General features: G+C 36.8%; 1 protein-coding gene across 3 annotated transcripts; it reads left to right on the top strand.

The window, feature by feature from the left end:
- Positions 1 to 3,484: 3,484 nt before the first annotated feature.
- On the top strand, positions 3,485 to 16,702 carry LOC18442884 (Tetratricopeptide repeat (TPR)-like superfamily protein). Of its 3 annotated transcripts, none has more exons than XM_088864807.1 (6): positions 3,485 to 3,762; positions 5,871 to 8,500; positions 12,453 to 12,608; positions 12,767 to 12,872; positions 14,283 to 14,779; positions 16,119 to 16,702. In XM_088864807.1, the coding sequence occupies exon 2, from the start codon at positions 6,317 to 6,319 to the stop codon at positions 8,495 to 8,497; it is 2,181 nt and encodes a 726-aa protein (XP_088720933.1). In that variant the 5' UTR covers positions 3,485 to 3,762; positions 5,871 to 6,316; the 3' UTR covers positions 8,498 to 8,500; positions 12,453 to 12,608; positions 12,767 to 12,872; positions 14,283 to 14,779; positions 16,119 to 16,702. The 3 variants fall into 3 exon arrangements, with proteins under 3 accessions (XP_088720933.1, XP_020528317.1, XP_020528318.1); XM_020672659.2 differs by lacking the exon at positions 12,453 to 12,608 and adding an exon at positions 10,428 to 10,686 and having other exon boundaries at positions 3,530 to 3,762; XM_020672658.2 differs by lacking the exon at positions 12,453 to 12,608.
- Positions 16,703 to 16,962: the final 260 nt, after the last annotated feature.

Raw genomic sequence — 16,962 nt, forward strand, 5'->3', positions numbered from 1 at the left:
AAATTTTTATTGGAAGATGTATCTAAGTGAAATAAAAAAAAGTAAAATATACCCTTAGATGATAATAGGGATAATTTGACCCTTCAATGATTTTTTAAGGTTATGGTTTCTAAGATATTTTTATTTTTGTTTTGATATTTAAAAATTGTTCCATATATTTCATATTTTACAATAAAGTCCCTTTTTAATAAGATAAAATGTATTTTAATTTGTTTTCTTTTATATACATTTTTTAAGCTCAAATTTGGTATGTCCATGTTTTTTACCATTATATATCAATAAAAATATCAAAATAATAATTTAAAATAAATAAAAATTAGTTATAAGTTAATTTTATTTATTTTAAATTATTTTTCATATTCGTAAGAATTGTATGATGGTGAGTAGGAATGATACACCAAATTTGAGCTTAATGTATCATATAGAAAAAGAGATAAAATGAAAATGCACTTCATGTTCTCAAAAAATGGGATTTGATTGTAAAATATGAAATACATGACATTATCTTTTAATATCAATAACAAAATGGGAGTTATATATGGGTGCGGTTTGTATATAGCCTAGGCTCTAAACAATCAAATTAGAGCCTACCTTTAAATAGTGTCGAGAAATATGGTTTCAATACTAGAAATCTTTTTGATAGCCTTAAAATATATTTTCATATTTATTTATAAAGTTTAAAACTTCAAAAATAATGTAGATCGAGAGATCTATGAAAACTTGGAAATTTTGAAATTTGACGGTCCAAAAGTGGGTTACAAAATACACTATTTTCAAAACTTGAAATCTTTTTTGTACCATGTCCATGCATCTGGATATCGAGATGATGAATTTGAGGATATTTGGGCATCAAAACAATATCTTCTAGTGAAATTTTTGAGGTAGGCTCGAATTTGATTGTTTAAAGCCTCGGCTCTATATAAACTTTTCCCTTTATATATAAATTCTCTTAGGGTCAGTTTGGGTCATTGGATTCCAATTTCCAGGAGTCAATTTTTTTGGAAAAGCTGGGTCAATCTTGTTTGGTTCATTTAGAATTAGAATTGACATTTTTTGTTGGAATTGAGATTTCGTGGGATTCATGAATGTTCATTTTGAGCTTAAATTTTGGAAATCTCAATTCCACCAAAATGGGTAGATTTGACATTTCATGGAAATGATCCATTTTGTTGTTGAAGAATAAAAATAAAAATAAAAATAAAAATAAAAATAAAAATAAAAATAAAAATAAAATTTATATTTTAGAGAGAGAAACTATATCAAATTTTATAGAATGAAAACATACTAAAATTTGAGAGAGGGAAACTATATCAAATTTTAGAGAGTGAAAGTATACGAAATTTTTTAGAGAGAGAAAATATACAAATTTTTTTAGAGAGAGAAACTATCTCAAATTTTAGATAGAGATACTATCTAAAATTTAAAGTTTTAGGAGATCATATTAAAATTTTAGAGAGTAACTATCTAAAATCTTAAATTTTACAGAGAGAAAGTATATTAAAATTTTAGAGGGAGAAACTACATTAAATTTTACAGAGAAATTGCTTAAAATTTTTTAGAGAGAAATATCTCAAAACATTTAGATTGATAAATTATCTCAAATTCTAAGTTTGGGAGAAAAAGAATATTAAAATTTTAGATATTAGAAATTATCTCAAATTTTAAGTTTGGGAGAGAAAGCATATTAAAATTTTAGAGATTAGAAAGTATACAAAATTTTAGATAGAGAAACTATCATAAAATTTTTAGACTGAAAAATTATCTCAAATTTTAAGTTATAGAGAGAGAAAATATCTTAAAACTCTAGATAGAGAAGCTATATCAAATTTTAAATAGAGAAAGTACTTGAAATATTTAGAGAGAGAAACAAATTAAAAATTTTAGATGGAGAAACTATCTCAAATTTTAAATTTTAGAGAGAAAGTTTATTAAAATTTTAAAGAGAGAAACTATTTGAAAATTTTAAAGAGAAAAAATCTTTGACAATTTTAGAAAGAGAAACTATCTCAAATTTTAAATTTTAGAGAGAAAATATCTTAGAACTTTAGAAAGAGAAACTATATCAAATTTTAGATAGAGAAAGTACCTAAGATGTTTTAGGGATAAAGTATATTAAAATTTTAGAGAGAGAGCTATATCATATTTTTGAGAGAGAAACTACCTAAAACTATTTAGAGAGAGAAACTATCTTAAAATTTTTATAGAGAGAAACTCTATCAAATTTTAAATTTTAGATAGAGAGAAAGTATCTCAAAATTTTAAAGAGAAAAATTATATCAAATTTTAGAGAGAAAAAGTGTATTAAATTTTTATAGAACCATCTCAAAAATTTTAGAGAGAGAAAGGATATGTATTTCTAAAAGAAAGATATTCCAAGCAATCCAAACATGAAATTTGTATCGCAATCCAAACATGAAATTTGTATTTCTTTGATTTCTACCCGATGCGATCCAAACAACATACACCCTATTTCAAGAAATGTCAATTCCAGGATTGAAAATTGAAAAATCCAGGAGCTAAACGGGCACTAAGTAAAAAATATCTACAAAGTAATTAATCCAAAAATAAGTATAACCTAGAAAATAAAAAAACAACTAAGTGGATAGATATTCACTTTGAGGTGGCTACCGCCTCACAAAAACAAGGTCAATTTGCTCACCCCCTACCCACCACCCAGGGCACTTTTTTATATTATAAATAAATAAAAAGGAAATAAGGAAAAATTAACAAAATTTCATTGAGAAAATAGACAGAATGGTTCTGTTGGAGGCGAAGAAGCATCCAGAAAAAAGGAAAAAGAAATCCACCTACCAGGATAAAATTACAGCAGAGTAGTGGGTTTGGCTAAAGCATCAGCTTGGAATTCCTTTCCCCATTGACATGTGAAAAAGCTACTTCCCTTTCCCTCCGTAGAATTTGAATCTCCTCCATGACTCCATTACCATGCCCAAGGGATGGTAGAGGGTACTTGTACCAATTGGTGGAGTCACCTTCCAATAATGTTGCTCGAGCTTTGAAACGCAAAATTTAAGTGCCATGAGTTCAGTCTCCTTCGCATATGACATGTTGGTCGCTGAATGGTCCAAATAATATGTCCCTACCTTCTCTTAGCTTGGGGTGACGATGGACACGAACCGGATCCAAATCCAAATCCAAATCCAAATCCAGGTAAGGGTCCAAACATAATGCCTCGTAGGTAGGGTCCACGTCCTAATCGCGGAAGGGAATACTATTTGGGTATGAGCCCGGCTCTATATGGATCCAACCTGAATAATATTAATATTTAAATAATATTCAAATAAATATAACTATGTATTTTAATTATTATATATATATATATATTTAATATAACATTTATATATATATATATATATATATATATAGTTTTTGATTTTTCGATGGGTGGGTCTTGGTCTGGGTCGGGACACCGAGTCAGGTTGGCGAACTGTCGGCGCATAGGTAGGGTGCGTGGGAGTTTTCACTTAAACCGCGCGTGCTATTTTCACCCCTTCAAAAACCCCAGCGCGGTGCTCTTCTTCCCCTAAAGTGAGTGATTAGCTTTGTACCTGCACTTGCTGCTGACCTAGCTCAGAGAGAGCGCTTTGCATTTGATTTTTCGGCAGAGAGAGAGCTTTGTATTGGCCGTTGTAGTAGGGAGAGAGAGAGATTCTCGGATTAGCCGAGAGAGGTGAGGCCTTTATTGCTCATAGAAGACAACATCGAGGATCAGCCGAGTGAGTTGAATCTCTTTTTTTTCTCAAGGTAAAATTTCTCATCATTAATGCTTTTTTTTACTAATTTTTAATCATGTTAATCTGTAGAAATGGTTTATTGGTGGGCTATTTTGCTTTCTCATGATTAATTCCGCATCGTTCTTTTTTTTTTTTTTTTGGGATTTATTGGTTATATCTAAGTTTCTTATTTTTCGTTATTTTATTTCCATGTGTGTGAAAGATAATGGCTTTAATCATTATGGACTGTAGATAGACATAAATATCAACGTTTTTCTCACTCTATTTCCTATGGTTTCAATTTTCTGTATCTTCAGTTGATTTGGGGTTTTAAGGTTCGGATTTGAATTAAGGTGAGGGCCTCTTAGCCCTTTCCATCACATTGAGGTTCTGTTGATGCGCTTTCTCAAATTTTAGTTCCATGAAATAACCAAATGCCTTGAGTATTTCTTCCTGTCAATTGCTTTGTCCTCAGAAATCTGTACATTACCCACATTTGCCATGCTATTTATCTTACTCTTGCTGGAAGCACATGCTTCCTTTTGACAGTGAATTGCAGTTCATTATGTATTGCTTTATAGGAATTGTTTGCTTTTGTATAGGGTTCTGCCCCATCGTTAGTGTATTCATACATGCACGTGCCATAATATTGTCTTCTCTTTCTCGCTCACATTATCTCTTTGCTCAAGTGATTGCTTTCGTGTTACTATTTCAAAAGAGACAAACTTATCTTCTGTAATTTACTGATGTGGTGGCAAAATGGAATGATTAGCTTTGAAACTTTTAAATATGTTTGCTCTTGAAGGCTGCCTGTGCATTGAGTGAAATTTTGATATCAAGAAATCAATTCTGTTTCTTATTTATATAAATATTGGTAGTATCGGAGGGGTTTAGACTTTTATGAAATCTCCTAGCACAATAAAGTATTCGTTGAATTTATTTACATGTCTCAAGGTTGCCCGACTATCTCAGAAATAAAAGGCTCAGTGGTGGTTCCTTGATGCCCAAGCTTGTGGTATTATATTGGATAAATGTAAGGAGCTTTATTTAATTACAAAATGTTATTAAAAAATGCATTTCATACATCATATCAATGAAATACATAATAAATAGTATTACAAGCAGCTTTCAGCTTTGCCAAACAGGTAAAATTACCAGCACCATAGTTTATCAGACATGGTTTCCAGCTCACCCTACTATTTTCACCTGCATCCCAGAATCTAGGAAAGTCAGCAGCAGGGGTGATTCCCAAGGAGACTGTCGTGAAAGTTATCAAACTCTTTGTGGCATGCACCCAATAGATAATAAGTCTGAGAACAACTTGCCTTCTCTACAGTGAACCTCTAGCTTTATCTTCACCTTCACCTTCTTCATCCTAATCCTACACCTGAATTTTACATAGAGAATCTTTTACTAAAGAGAGGCTTTTACTAAATCTTGGAACCATAATCCTGATCGATCCAGTGGAAACCCTGGGCCTGAAGCATCAGATGACGTACCATATACATGGGAGAATTGAAGCAAGAGGGTGAAGATTACTTGGGAGAATCTAGTAGGGTAGTCCATCCAGGTCATGGAGGTCTATGAATGCTAGGGAAAAGGTGGATATGCGAAATAGAAAAGTTTCGACTTCAAAGTCTTTGCATTTTTGGTTTTCATTTTGTTTATTTTCTTCTTAAATATTTGGAATTTTCTTGTTTATTGGTGATTATGGAGATTCAATGGTAATTAATTGTTTTAGGTTTTGACGATGATCAGATTTTGCTTTATATTAGAGGATTCTAGTTTGTCTGTGTAGTAAGAAGATAATGGTGCCTCTAAAGTGGGTTTTTCTTGGAGAGACTCGATGGCCTATTTGTTCTTCTTAGAGAGAGAGAGCATGTGGAAAAGCTGTCCACCATCTGTTTCTCTCTCAGCAAAGCTCTCCACAATCTCTGTTTCTCTTTCAGATATGGAGAGAGAGAGAGAGAGAGAGAGAGAGAGAGAGAGAGAGAGAGAGAGAGAGAAATGAGAAAGGCAGCAAACAAGAGAAGGTAACCTAGAGATTGCTTCCTTTGTATCAGTCAAGTGAAAACTCTAATTGTAAATGTGCATCAAAACTAGAATTTACACTGACAATTGCTTGCTTTCTTTTACTAGGACTCAAAATTTTGGCTCTGGCTGCGCAGCTCATTGGGGAGGGAGAGGTAACCGAGCATGGTAGGCTCCAGTTTCTCTGTTTGGGCATTGTGGAGAATTCGTACCATCTGAATAAATGAACGTTATAGATGGTTGCAGCTCTATTTCAGTAGATAAGGCTGGAGCCTAATGCCAACCTCATCCCTACAAACCAGATGTACACTTCTCTCTCAGCCTATATCTCATCTGATTAAAAACTCAGCAGCTGCCATTTTAAAAGCATGTCATTGTTAAGGCTTCTTGGCGCCATTCAAGATGAAGGGTTGGACTTTGAGCAAAGGAGATTCATGAGACAAGAGGGAGAAAGCAACATGGAGAGTAACAGAGCATTAACAACTGCGTGAGTGAGAGAGATCAGGGAGGAGAGAGGTCACAAGGCACCCACAAGTTTGTGTGTGAGAGACTCTATGGCTCTAAGGCTTCTTCTCTTCCTCCGCCTCCCTAACAGAACCTGGCCGATGCACCAATATAGGGCACCATACTCAAGCCACACGGCACCATTGCCACAAGGCTCAGCCCCTTGCTTCTCTCTCTATCTCGACCGTGCCAAAATCATCGACCAAATCCGCCTCCTCCTCCGCACTACCAGTCCGAATGCCTTTCCCTCTTCTCTCTCTTCTCTTGCCCCGCACATTGACACCACCATTGCTGTCCACGCCCTTCGGTCCTCCCCCTCTCCCTCTGCCACCCTCTCTCTCTTCCACTTCCTGCACAACCTCCCCCACTTCTCCCACTCCCCCAACACTTGCCGTGCTGCCCTCTCCTCCCTCCTCTACACCACCGTGCACCACCCCCAGCTCTCTCCCTCTTCTTCATCTGCCACGCCGTACACTGCTTTCTCTCTCCTCATTGATCGCATCAATTCCAGTCAGTTCCCTGGTGTTTCTCTCTCTTTCATGGACCACCTCCGCTTTCTCTGTGCCGCCAATGACCTCCCCAGAGCCCTTCAACTCTTTTCCCACACTGCTCGTCACAACCCTAGTTCTGCAAACCCCCAAAACCCCATTTTGAAGCCTCTACAAAATTCTAGTTCTCCTCAAACCCTCAATCTCAAGTCAAAGAAGGTCCATTTGTGCACTGAGGCCTATAACTTAATGATGGAACTCTTTGCTCGTAATGGTCGTCATGACGAATCCACTCGCCTCTTCCTTTATATGCTTAATAAGGGAAACCTCCCTAATTCGCGAACGTATACTGTGATCATAAGGCATATGGTGGATATGGGCAAAGCAAAGGAGGGATTTGAGGTGTTTAAGAGGTTGCCTGGTATGAGAGTTAAGCGCACTAGGTTGCAGTACACCTTGTTAATTCAAGCTTTCTCTCAGTTGGGTGATTCTGACATGGTGCTTGTTTTGGTTAGAGATATGCAAAAGGATGGCGTCCTGCCTATGCGATCCTCTGTCCAGGCATTAAGGAAGGTTGGGCTCAAAAAGGAGGCTGAAGAAATGGTTAAGGATTTCTTCACACTTGATTCAAGAATTGGGTCTATACAAGGCTCGAGCCTTTGCACTAGTTTCTTTGATGATGATCAAGAAGGTGATGTTGATGATGATGGTGATGGTGATAATGATGATGATGATGATGATGATAATGGGTTGGATGGAAATGATGAATTGGTGTCATTGAAGCCATGGGTGGACCCTTATGCAATTGCAAGTTGCTTGAGGGACTGGGATCATGCAGAGGTCTCGGCTTTAGGGAAAGCGAACATAGTTTGGACTGCTCGTTTAGTTGGCAAAGTGTTGAGGGGTTTCAAGAGAGCAGATTCAGCATGGGAATTCTTTTGTTGGGTTGCTTATCAACCCGGTTTCACACATGATGTCTTCAACATTTCGAGGATGGCAGTCCTTTTAGCACGGCAAGGCCATACCGAATTGGTTAATCGCCTCCTATCAAAGGTGGTAGAGAAAGAAGGAATTCAGATCTCTTTTAGCACTATAAGGCTTATAATTGATGCCTTTGGGATTTCGAAAAATGCAGATGCTGCACTGAAAGTGTTTCGAGACTTCTCGTCGAATTCTTTGGGATATTCAGAGAACCACAATTTGTTAATGTTGTATTCTTCACTTTTGAGGACCTTTATCAAGTGTAAAAAAGGTGCCAAAGCTACGGAGCTCCTTGAAGAGATGATGTTAAGTGGAATTCAACCCGATATCCCGATGTTATTGGGTTTGTTAGAGCACTTTGCAATGGAAGGAGACTTGAAGAGGGTGGAACAATTGTTTGGCATGGCTAGACAGTGTGTGATTGAGCCTGATGCTTATATGTATAAGATCCTTATCCATGCTTATTGTAAGAGGGAGAGGTCAGCTTTAGCAATGAGGGTCTTTGAGGTTATGCAAAATGCAGGGTTTATGCCTGATGTGGCCACCAAGAATGTGCTTGTCAATAGTTTGTGGAAGGAGGGGAAGCGAAGAGAGGCAGCTTCGATTGAGGAGAGAATTGGGAGCGATGATGATAGTCTTCCAAAAGTTATTCTTGGTCATCCATGGACAGTGAGTGGTGAAGATCTCATGTATGTCCATGATATCTATGCCAAATGCTTCACAAGAAGTGAAGCAGAGGAAGATATTCAATTAAGCGGCTAAATGGTATGCTCCACTTGGCCCTAGTTTTCACATTTCTTCTATTCTTCCACCTATTCAATTCATTTGTTACTTGTGCACATTCCATTAGTAACCCTCTTTTTGTTGCTATACTTTTCTCCAGTAGTGATTCTCATGAGCCTTAATATTTAGAGTTATGATAACCTTGATAACAATCAGTATAGTGCTATGCCTCTCCTTTCAAACGTTAAGTTTCTTCTTGACTTGTTAAGGCTTACTAGAGAACATTTCCCATCTATTTTCTTCTGGGACAGGTTTATATGCTTCCCCTACAACATAGAAGTTCTATCCTCCCCCTACCATCCAGCCGTCCAATTTTGATCAAGAGAGCCACTCACCGTTTGATCTTAGATCTGACGTCTCAAAGTATTTTATTTTTAGTTTTTTTTTATACAAATTGTATGAATATGAAATTTGGTATGTGCCGTCTTCTCATTGGGGCGCACCTATAAAAAATATTAAAAATAATTTTTCGATAAAATATAATAACCAAAATACTCTTTGAAACTTTCAGGGGTATTTTGGTCATTTTATTTTATTGAAAATATTTTTTTTATATTTTTTGCTAGTGCGAGTTTAATAGAGGAATGAACGTCCAAAATTTGGTGTCAAAATGGTTTATAGAAAAAAAATTAAAAATAAAATAGTGTAGAGACGTGACATTGTGATTGGGGCAATCTTAGCCTTCCATTTAAAATGGACGGTTGGATAAGGGGGAGGATAGAACTTCTATGCTGTAGGGGAAGCATAGAAAGCTTGCCCTTTTCTTTTTTCTCATTTTGAAGCAAGAGAGGGTGCTAGGAATTGTCACTAGAAGAAGCTCCCTAGTTTTGGAGCATCATAGGAATGCTGTTACAATTAATATATATTTGGATACACAGTAACCATAATACGGATATAATTATTTTACTAACAAATATGTTTGTTCAAGTAAATTTTAGAACTTGTATTTATTTACTTGACTCTTATCAATAAAAGTCCTGGATAATAATATCTGTGCATACTACAAATTTATTTGATTACTATATATTGAACCTTAATAAAAGATATTGATGGATTTCAGTCCAATTGGGTTTTGATCTTTACAAATGAACACCAGGGGATGAGGTAACCAAGGAGTTCATTAGTTGGATTAGATGTTCTAGATGGGGGATGTATTATTTTGGATTTGCTCCTAGAAAGGTCAGATTATGCAACGATCAGGATGAAAAAGAATGCTTGACCTAACTATATGATCGTTTCTTACTTTTCCTCATTCGAGAATCTCCTCCCTTCTTCCACCCTGCCCTGAAGAGTAACTAGGACCAATCTAATCGCGTTTTCATGTTCCAGTGGAACACTTCCTATTTTTTATAATGATCGAAGGAAAAGATTTATTGTTTTTACCTAACATATGTGGATCCAATCACAATCTTCCATATGCATCTAATCATAAACGTGTTCCAATGAGGAAGGAGGATTTTCAATGCGGGATATAAAAATATTATTATAATATAATGAAATTGTACTTCTAAAAAAAACCATGTTTGTGGCATTTGTATGACCTCAAAATTTGCAAGTGCACCCTCTTCATCCCAATAATCAATCCCCCCTACCCACCCACAAAAAAAGTAAAAAATAAAAAATCAGCTTCCACCTTAGATATGGTCAAAATGAGTTCCCCTCCTACAATGAATCTAGACTGTCCATTTGATGAATTTTATGATCTATGCCATTAGGAATTCAAAATCAAGTTTTTCTTTTTTGACGTTTTTGATCTAATGATAACAAAGCGAACTAAAAAATTTGGAAAAGGAAAACAACTTGTCCAAGGCCTAAGTTGGTTAAAAAACCATTTTGGGAGGTCAATGGTCATGAAGTGCCTAGTGAGCTTGGTGTCACATTGGAGTTAAAGGTGGTCATTTTTATTCAGGCATTCCCCAATCATGGGTTTTACCTAGTCCAACCTCAAGTGGTCGTATTCCAGCTCGGAACTCTATCCAGTCCTACTCACTTTGGCTGATCCTTTGGAGGACAAACTAGTTTGGATACTTGTCCCTGATGGTAATTTCATGGTTAAAATAGCTTGAGAACTTTTCAGTGGAGAGGAACCTTGCGGCCTGATATTGAAGAGGTTTGGGAAGGACCAGCTCATCCAAGGGCATAATGGTTTTCTTGGCTAGCTCTTCATGGTACGCTACCCACCTCTAATTTTTTTTAAATCTAGGAGGGTTCAACTAGCTTGGTGTTGTGTTCTTTGTCATGACTATGAGGATTACGCGAACCATTTGTTGCTTGATTGTAGTTTTCCTAAGCTTTTGTAGTGTTCCCTTACTCTACGATACAGTAGATCTTTCCAGGTTGAACATGATCTACTTCAAACCTTCCTGAAATAGAGGGAATACAGGTTCATATTAAAGAGTATGACACATGTTTGGATTTTTATTTTCTTGATTATAATTTGGTATTTCTTGCAGTGAAGAAACATGTGCATTTTCAATGGCCGGTGTGAATCACGTGGAAGCTTCTGTGATGTACCCTTGCTTTTATCAGGGATTTCATCAAAGTTCAAAATTGGAAGTTCCATCAAAGTGAAAAGGCCATTATCGGCAACCTTAACCTGACGTAAAGTTAACAGTTTCAGGAAAATAAAAAAGAAAAAAGAAAAAAAACCTTAACCTGAGTTGATAGGACTCCAATGCACTCAATCTCTATTATTTGAAATGGGCATCTCCATCGCTTGGCTCTATTAAGTTAAAATATAACTTATGTTTCTTTTGGAAACGGAGGGTGGTTGGCAGTGGGGGCTTAATTTGGAATCATGATGGATGTTTATATGGTTTTGCTTTAACAATGGGCATGGACAGCAGAATTCAAGGCCCTTGAACAGCACTCTGCGCCCTCCCCATCTTCTCGATTTGATGTAGAGAGTTTTTTGGGCCCCAAGTGGGTTTTTGCATAGGTCACCCAAGTGTCGGGGTGCCTATTTTTTGTATATTGCTCTTCGTGGTAAATTTCTATTAGTGATATATAGTAGTCAACAGATTAAAAAATAAAAAATAAAAATATTCGAGGACCTTGAAAGGGGCATAGATTTGGCCTTAGAATGTAATTGCACTAATCTTATTGAGAGTGATTCTAGGTTACGAGCCTTGAAGGTGCGATCCTTGGTTACGACCCTCTTACCTAACTGTCATTGGAAACTTCACAATATATCATGGTCACTCTGCCACAATATATCATGGTCCATCTGCCATTCTCTTCATGAAGCAAACAAGATTGCTTTTGCACATGCTACATTCTCTCTTTTCTGACATACAAATGCTACCCATCAATGTTTGAACTGTTTTTTCTTTGAATTAATAAAACTAGGTAGCGGACCTTTTCCCCGCTGATTAACCCAAAAAGAAGTGTTCTTGAGCTCAAATTTTAGGGCCAGCAATTTTCACCTGTTGTTTTATGAGCATGTTACGTGGGTGACTTCCATTTGGCCCCGGGTGTGGGGATAGAGTCTGATAAGCATGGAAATGGGGAAATCCAACCTGCTAGAAAGGAAGTTTACTTTAAAACCATGTTGCTTGAACTAAGAGAAAAAAAGAGAGTTATTTAGCCGAGTTCTCATGTTAAAAAATATGAAAATATAGAAAAACACAATGAAATGCAGGAATCCTACCCAAGGCATCAGCTTACTCATGGAAACCTCCCGACCTCACGGTTATTGCAAAACAAAATCTGAGACTGGCATTTTAATACCTTCTTGTACATGAAATTTTCAGGCGAACATTAGTATGTTAGCCAACAAATGTTTAACCGTATAGTAAATATAATGCATTTTGTGGATCAGTATTATGTTTTATATGTTACATATGCAACTGAATTACATATTGTCTTTTGTAGATACAAAGTTTTGAAGTTCTTTTATTGTGTAGATACAGTTTTAATGATATCTGTTATACAGATACTTCCCTTAATGAAGTTTTACTTGGTATGTGGAATGAATATTTATTCACTCATAAAACAAAAGAGAACCCTAATGGGAAGCACACGGAAGCCCATGGACTATGGAGAGTCATCGTTTTGCTGGGGTCAATATCATCCAATTAAATGATGGATGGTAAGGACAGCATGAGACCCACCATTGGAGATGCCCTTTTCCCGCATTCCATGATGCTTATACTTTACCATGCTCATACTTTACCCGACTTTAAGATCGTCCATCCTTGTGTCTCCCTTGTCCATGTATCGTTAACTGAATCTCTACAACTTGAACAGGTGTGGCTGCATGGATATGCGCAAAGAGGACTACCAGACCTTTGAGCACCTCCTAGTCAATGGCCCCCAGAAGTTCATCTGAAGAGAGGCACAAGAGCACTCTAGTGTAAGATTTTTTTCTGGGGCTCTATTTCATGCCAGAATTCCTGTAAAATAAACTGTGTAAAGATAGAGAATCATATAAAAAATTATATTTCATATTTTGCATTCATTATAAACATCTCTCTTTCTACAATTTCTCTCTCTACAAGAGATGGCCCACGCTACAACACTTATCTCATCACTAACACACTTTTCTCACTTAAGCACCACAATCTCTCTACATGCTCCACTCCCACACTTTCTCTACTTCACACACTTATATCACATGACTTTCTCACTTTACCACTCAATCAACCCCACCACTCAACTCAATCAATGACTCACTTCACCTCACTCACTTTCACTCTCTCTCTTTCTTCATTTCATTCTCTTTTTCTCTCATACCTTCACCTCACGCACCACCACTTTCTACCTCCTTGGATTGACACCACTCTCTCTCTCAATATATATATCACATACTTACCCCACCACTCTATCACACACACTAACACTACTTTACACCCACTTTCTACCCTCTTAACACGCTTCACCACATTCCCACACGGCCCTATTTAGAACATCCTCCACGGTCATTAGGTTCTTCTAATTTTCAAATAATCACACTTATTTTCAATTTTTTCATACCACCGAATTCCACCAAAAACATGGTTGGTCAATGTTGACTTTCACGCTTCTCCCTCTCAACATTGGCTTACCCTTACAACTGATCTTCTAATCATTTTTGGTCGCCGTTCACTCCCTTCTTCACTTCAACAAATACAAGACCAATAATTCTCTCTCTCTCTCACTCTCTCTTACTCACTAAGGATAAGAGTATCAAATAACCATCCTAACCCATTTCATATTTTCCTCCCTTCCTCTCTTCTTTTTCTCTCTAACAAATACTCACCCATTTCCTCTCTCCTTTTCCTATCTCTAGCTAGGGCTGGCAATGGATGGGGTGGCTCAGCTTAGTCGGCCCAGCTCTAAAAATGTAGAGCCTGGGCCACAAACTGTAGTCTGAGGGCAAGGCTAATGCTAGTGCCAGCCGGGTTCAGCTTTTTTTGTTTTTCTTATATTTTCTTCATTTGTTTTTAGCCCAGCCTGGCCTAGCCCTAGGGCTAGGCCAAGCCTGAGTCGGCCTTATAGCAATAAGGACCTGGCCATTGCCACTCTTAGTTCTAGCCATACCCATTTGCCCTCTCTCTCACACATGCGCGCATGCACACAATATCTTTCTCACGCACACACATTTACACACTCAAAATACTCCCTTCAGCGCTGATTCTCTGTTAACCTCATCTTTGATGTCTTTACTTTCACTCTAAGAGCATCAAAAAACAGTTACCCCAATATCTCTCTCTCTCTCACACATCGATTAAACCAATAATGCGCTATCTCTACTAAGCAGAACCAAATGCAATACTTCTTGCAGGATGCGATACCCATTTCAATTTCAACCCCCCTCTCTCTCTTGACGACCTCCTTTTCCCCCACTTTGCCACCAAAGCTTCAATGGTGTAAACTTGGCATCTCTGGTCCTGGTAGAGAGAGAGGGGTAGAGGAGAGAGAAAATGGATGATTAGAGGAGTTCCAGGGGTTGTTCTGTGTAGCAGGGAGATGTCAAGTGGGTGTAGCTGCATAGTGTGGTTCAGGAGGGATCTAGAGTTGAAGCTAACCTTGCTCTCTCATCTGGTGTGAGAGTTGGTTCAGTGGTTGCAGTCTTTATATGGGCACCTGAAGAAGAGGATTATTACTATCCAGGAAGGGTCTCTAGGTGGTGGCTTAAGCAAAGTCTTGCTCATCTTGATAGTTCATTGAGGAGCCTTGGAAATTGCCTCATAACCAAGAGGTCGTCTGATAGTGTTTCCTCTCTCTTGGTGGTTGTCAAGTCCACTGGTGCAATCTGCGGCTTCTTTAACCATCTCTATGGTAGTAACTCTCTCTCTCTCTCCAACTTATATATCATGTTTTTTATCCTTCTTTGTTTATTTGTTTTTTTAATGTTCTGGTCTTTCTCTGCTTATTTTGTTTCTTGAATTCAGTTTCTGTTTCATGTGGGTTTTCTCACTCTGCCCAATTCAGTGCTTGTGGTGTTCTGATGTTTCTTCTTTTATTTTAATAATTATTTATTTTTATATTGAATGTGAGATTTCTTTGTGCTTTTGTCTCTTTCTGGCCATCATAGTGCATATGGTGTTTTGATCCTAGGTTTGTAAAAAATTAAATATTTGGGTATTCATGTACTGATTGGATTATAGGTAGGTGGTGAGATGCCTTGATATGGGTTAATTTATGGGATTATATAGGTTTGATCTTGTTCACTAAAAGGTTTTCACTTTTTTTCTCACCTCTTTGAAATTTATTGTTGTTTTTATATTTTATTTCGAATGCATGCTTGTGATTCTTGGAGGTGAAATTCTTGAGGGCTTTGCATTTTTGCCTAAGAACACCATGGTGCTCTCCTTCTCTATCCGAACATTTGAAGATTTGGGCTGTAAATCGTATATCTACGCAACCAAAGCTGTGTTTTTCTATTAAATAATTGCAGATGTTGGAAAATAAATTCTTGAATATTAATTTTATTTTTTGGGAAACCTAGAGTTAGAGCTATGGCCTAAGGGTATTTGCATTTCTAGTAAATTGGCGTTTTATTTTATTTTTATTTTTATTTTTTGTATGAATGTATTGATTGGGGTGTAAGTTTCTTTTGGAAGGTTGATTCAACCACTGAAGTAAGCATCTGAATTTGGTTTTTCATTTCTTTTTCACTGTATTTCATTACAAAGATGAACCACAATCACAAGAGGTCCCGAGGGGTCACGCTATATAGGCCCAATCATGAAATGGATAAAAAACCACACTGAGAGGCGGAGAGGGAAAGTGGTTTTAGGTCCCCAAGGGGGACCTGGAAGCCTCCTTCTGAGTTGGCTTCTCTATACATGTGTTGCTAAGCGATTCTGAATTCTCTGGTGATATACAAAATCTCTGGTTTTTGATTTTTAATGTTTGATAATCAAAGATGAATTCTATATCATCATTCTTCTGTCAAAATTTGGGAATTCTGTGATTAATTATTTCACTGTACTCTCTCTGAAATATTAGTTGCTTGTCGTATTAATTTTCGGTTCTCTCATTCTTTTGCCGTTTTGTAGAAAGTACATGGAGATTTTTTAGGATTATGATCTGTCATATGATGACCAACCTTGTTTCTTTTCTTTATGTTTCAAGCTGCTCAATAATTGTTCATCACACGTAACTTCTTGTGCAGACCCCCTATCTCTTGTAAGGGATCATAGATCAAAGGAAGTTCTGACAGCTCAAGGAATAGTGGTCCATTCGTTTAATGTGGATTTGCTCTATGAACTATGGGAAATTCGCGACCCAAATGGGCAACCCTTCATCACTTTTGCAGCATTTTGGAACAGATGCCTTATGCCTTATGACCCATTTGCCCCAAAAGAATAGTTCAGGTTTTTGATTGTATATATTTACTTCGTAGCCACTTTGTTTGATGTCAATCATTCTCAAGTTACTTTGGCAAGTTACCCACAAAAGAAAAGGAAAAATTGATATCGAGTGTGGTGCTCCCAGTTATTGGCATTCAAGCTAAGATCTCCCTAATTCCTACATTGTTTTTATTTTTAAGGAGAATTAGTTGACGCAGAAACGAGTGACTAGCTGAATATTTTGAATTATACTTTTTTATCTGCTGAGAATTGTCATACAGCTTACTTAAGAGGAAACAAATTGTTATACAGCTTGCAATTTTTCACTAGATTAAATTTTTTTGATGCAACTACTTGAAGATTGTGATAAATTTGAAATTCCAAATAAGGAGATTGTTTGATGAAATTGTGTAAAATAACTATGAGAAGTTGATTTGCATCACAAAGAATGGCTTATACCAGGATAATTAAGTTTGTGATATTTTTCCTTTTGAATCGCTTGCATTCCATACCTTGAATCAGCTTTCTCCTAGTTGTATGCTGTCCACTGGCTTATTCAGCAATGATTCAGTCAAGGCTTCAACGATTGTGTGTGGACCTCTGTTACTAATTTTCTAGGCTAAAGATCTATGATATTCTTAGATGGCGAGGCAAAGGAAATCGCAA

The sequence above is a fragment of the Amborella trichopoda genome, chromosome 4 (genome assembly GCF_054954075.1).
Source record: "Amborella trichopoda isolate Santa Cruz 75 chromosome 4, AtrichopodaSantaCruz75HAP2 v2.0, whole genome shotgun sequence".
NCBI classification, from domain to species: domain Eukaryota; kingdom Viridiplantae; phylum Streptophyta; class Magnoliopsida; order Amborellales; family Amborellaceae; genus Amborella; species Amborella trichopoda.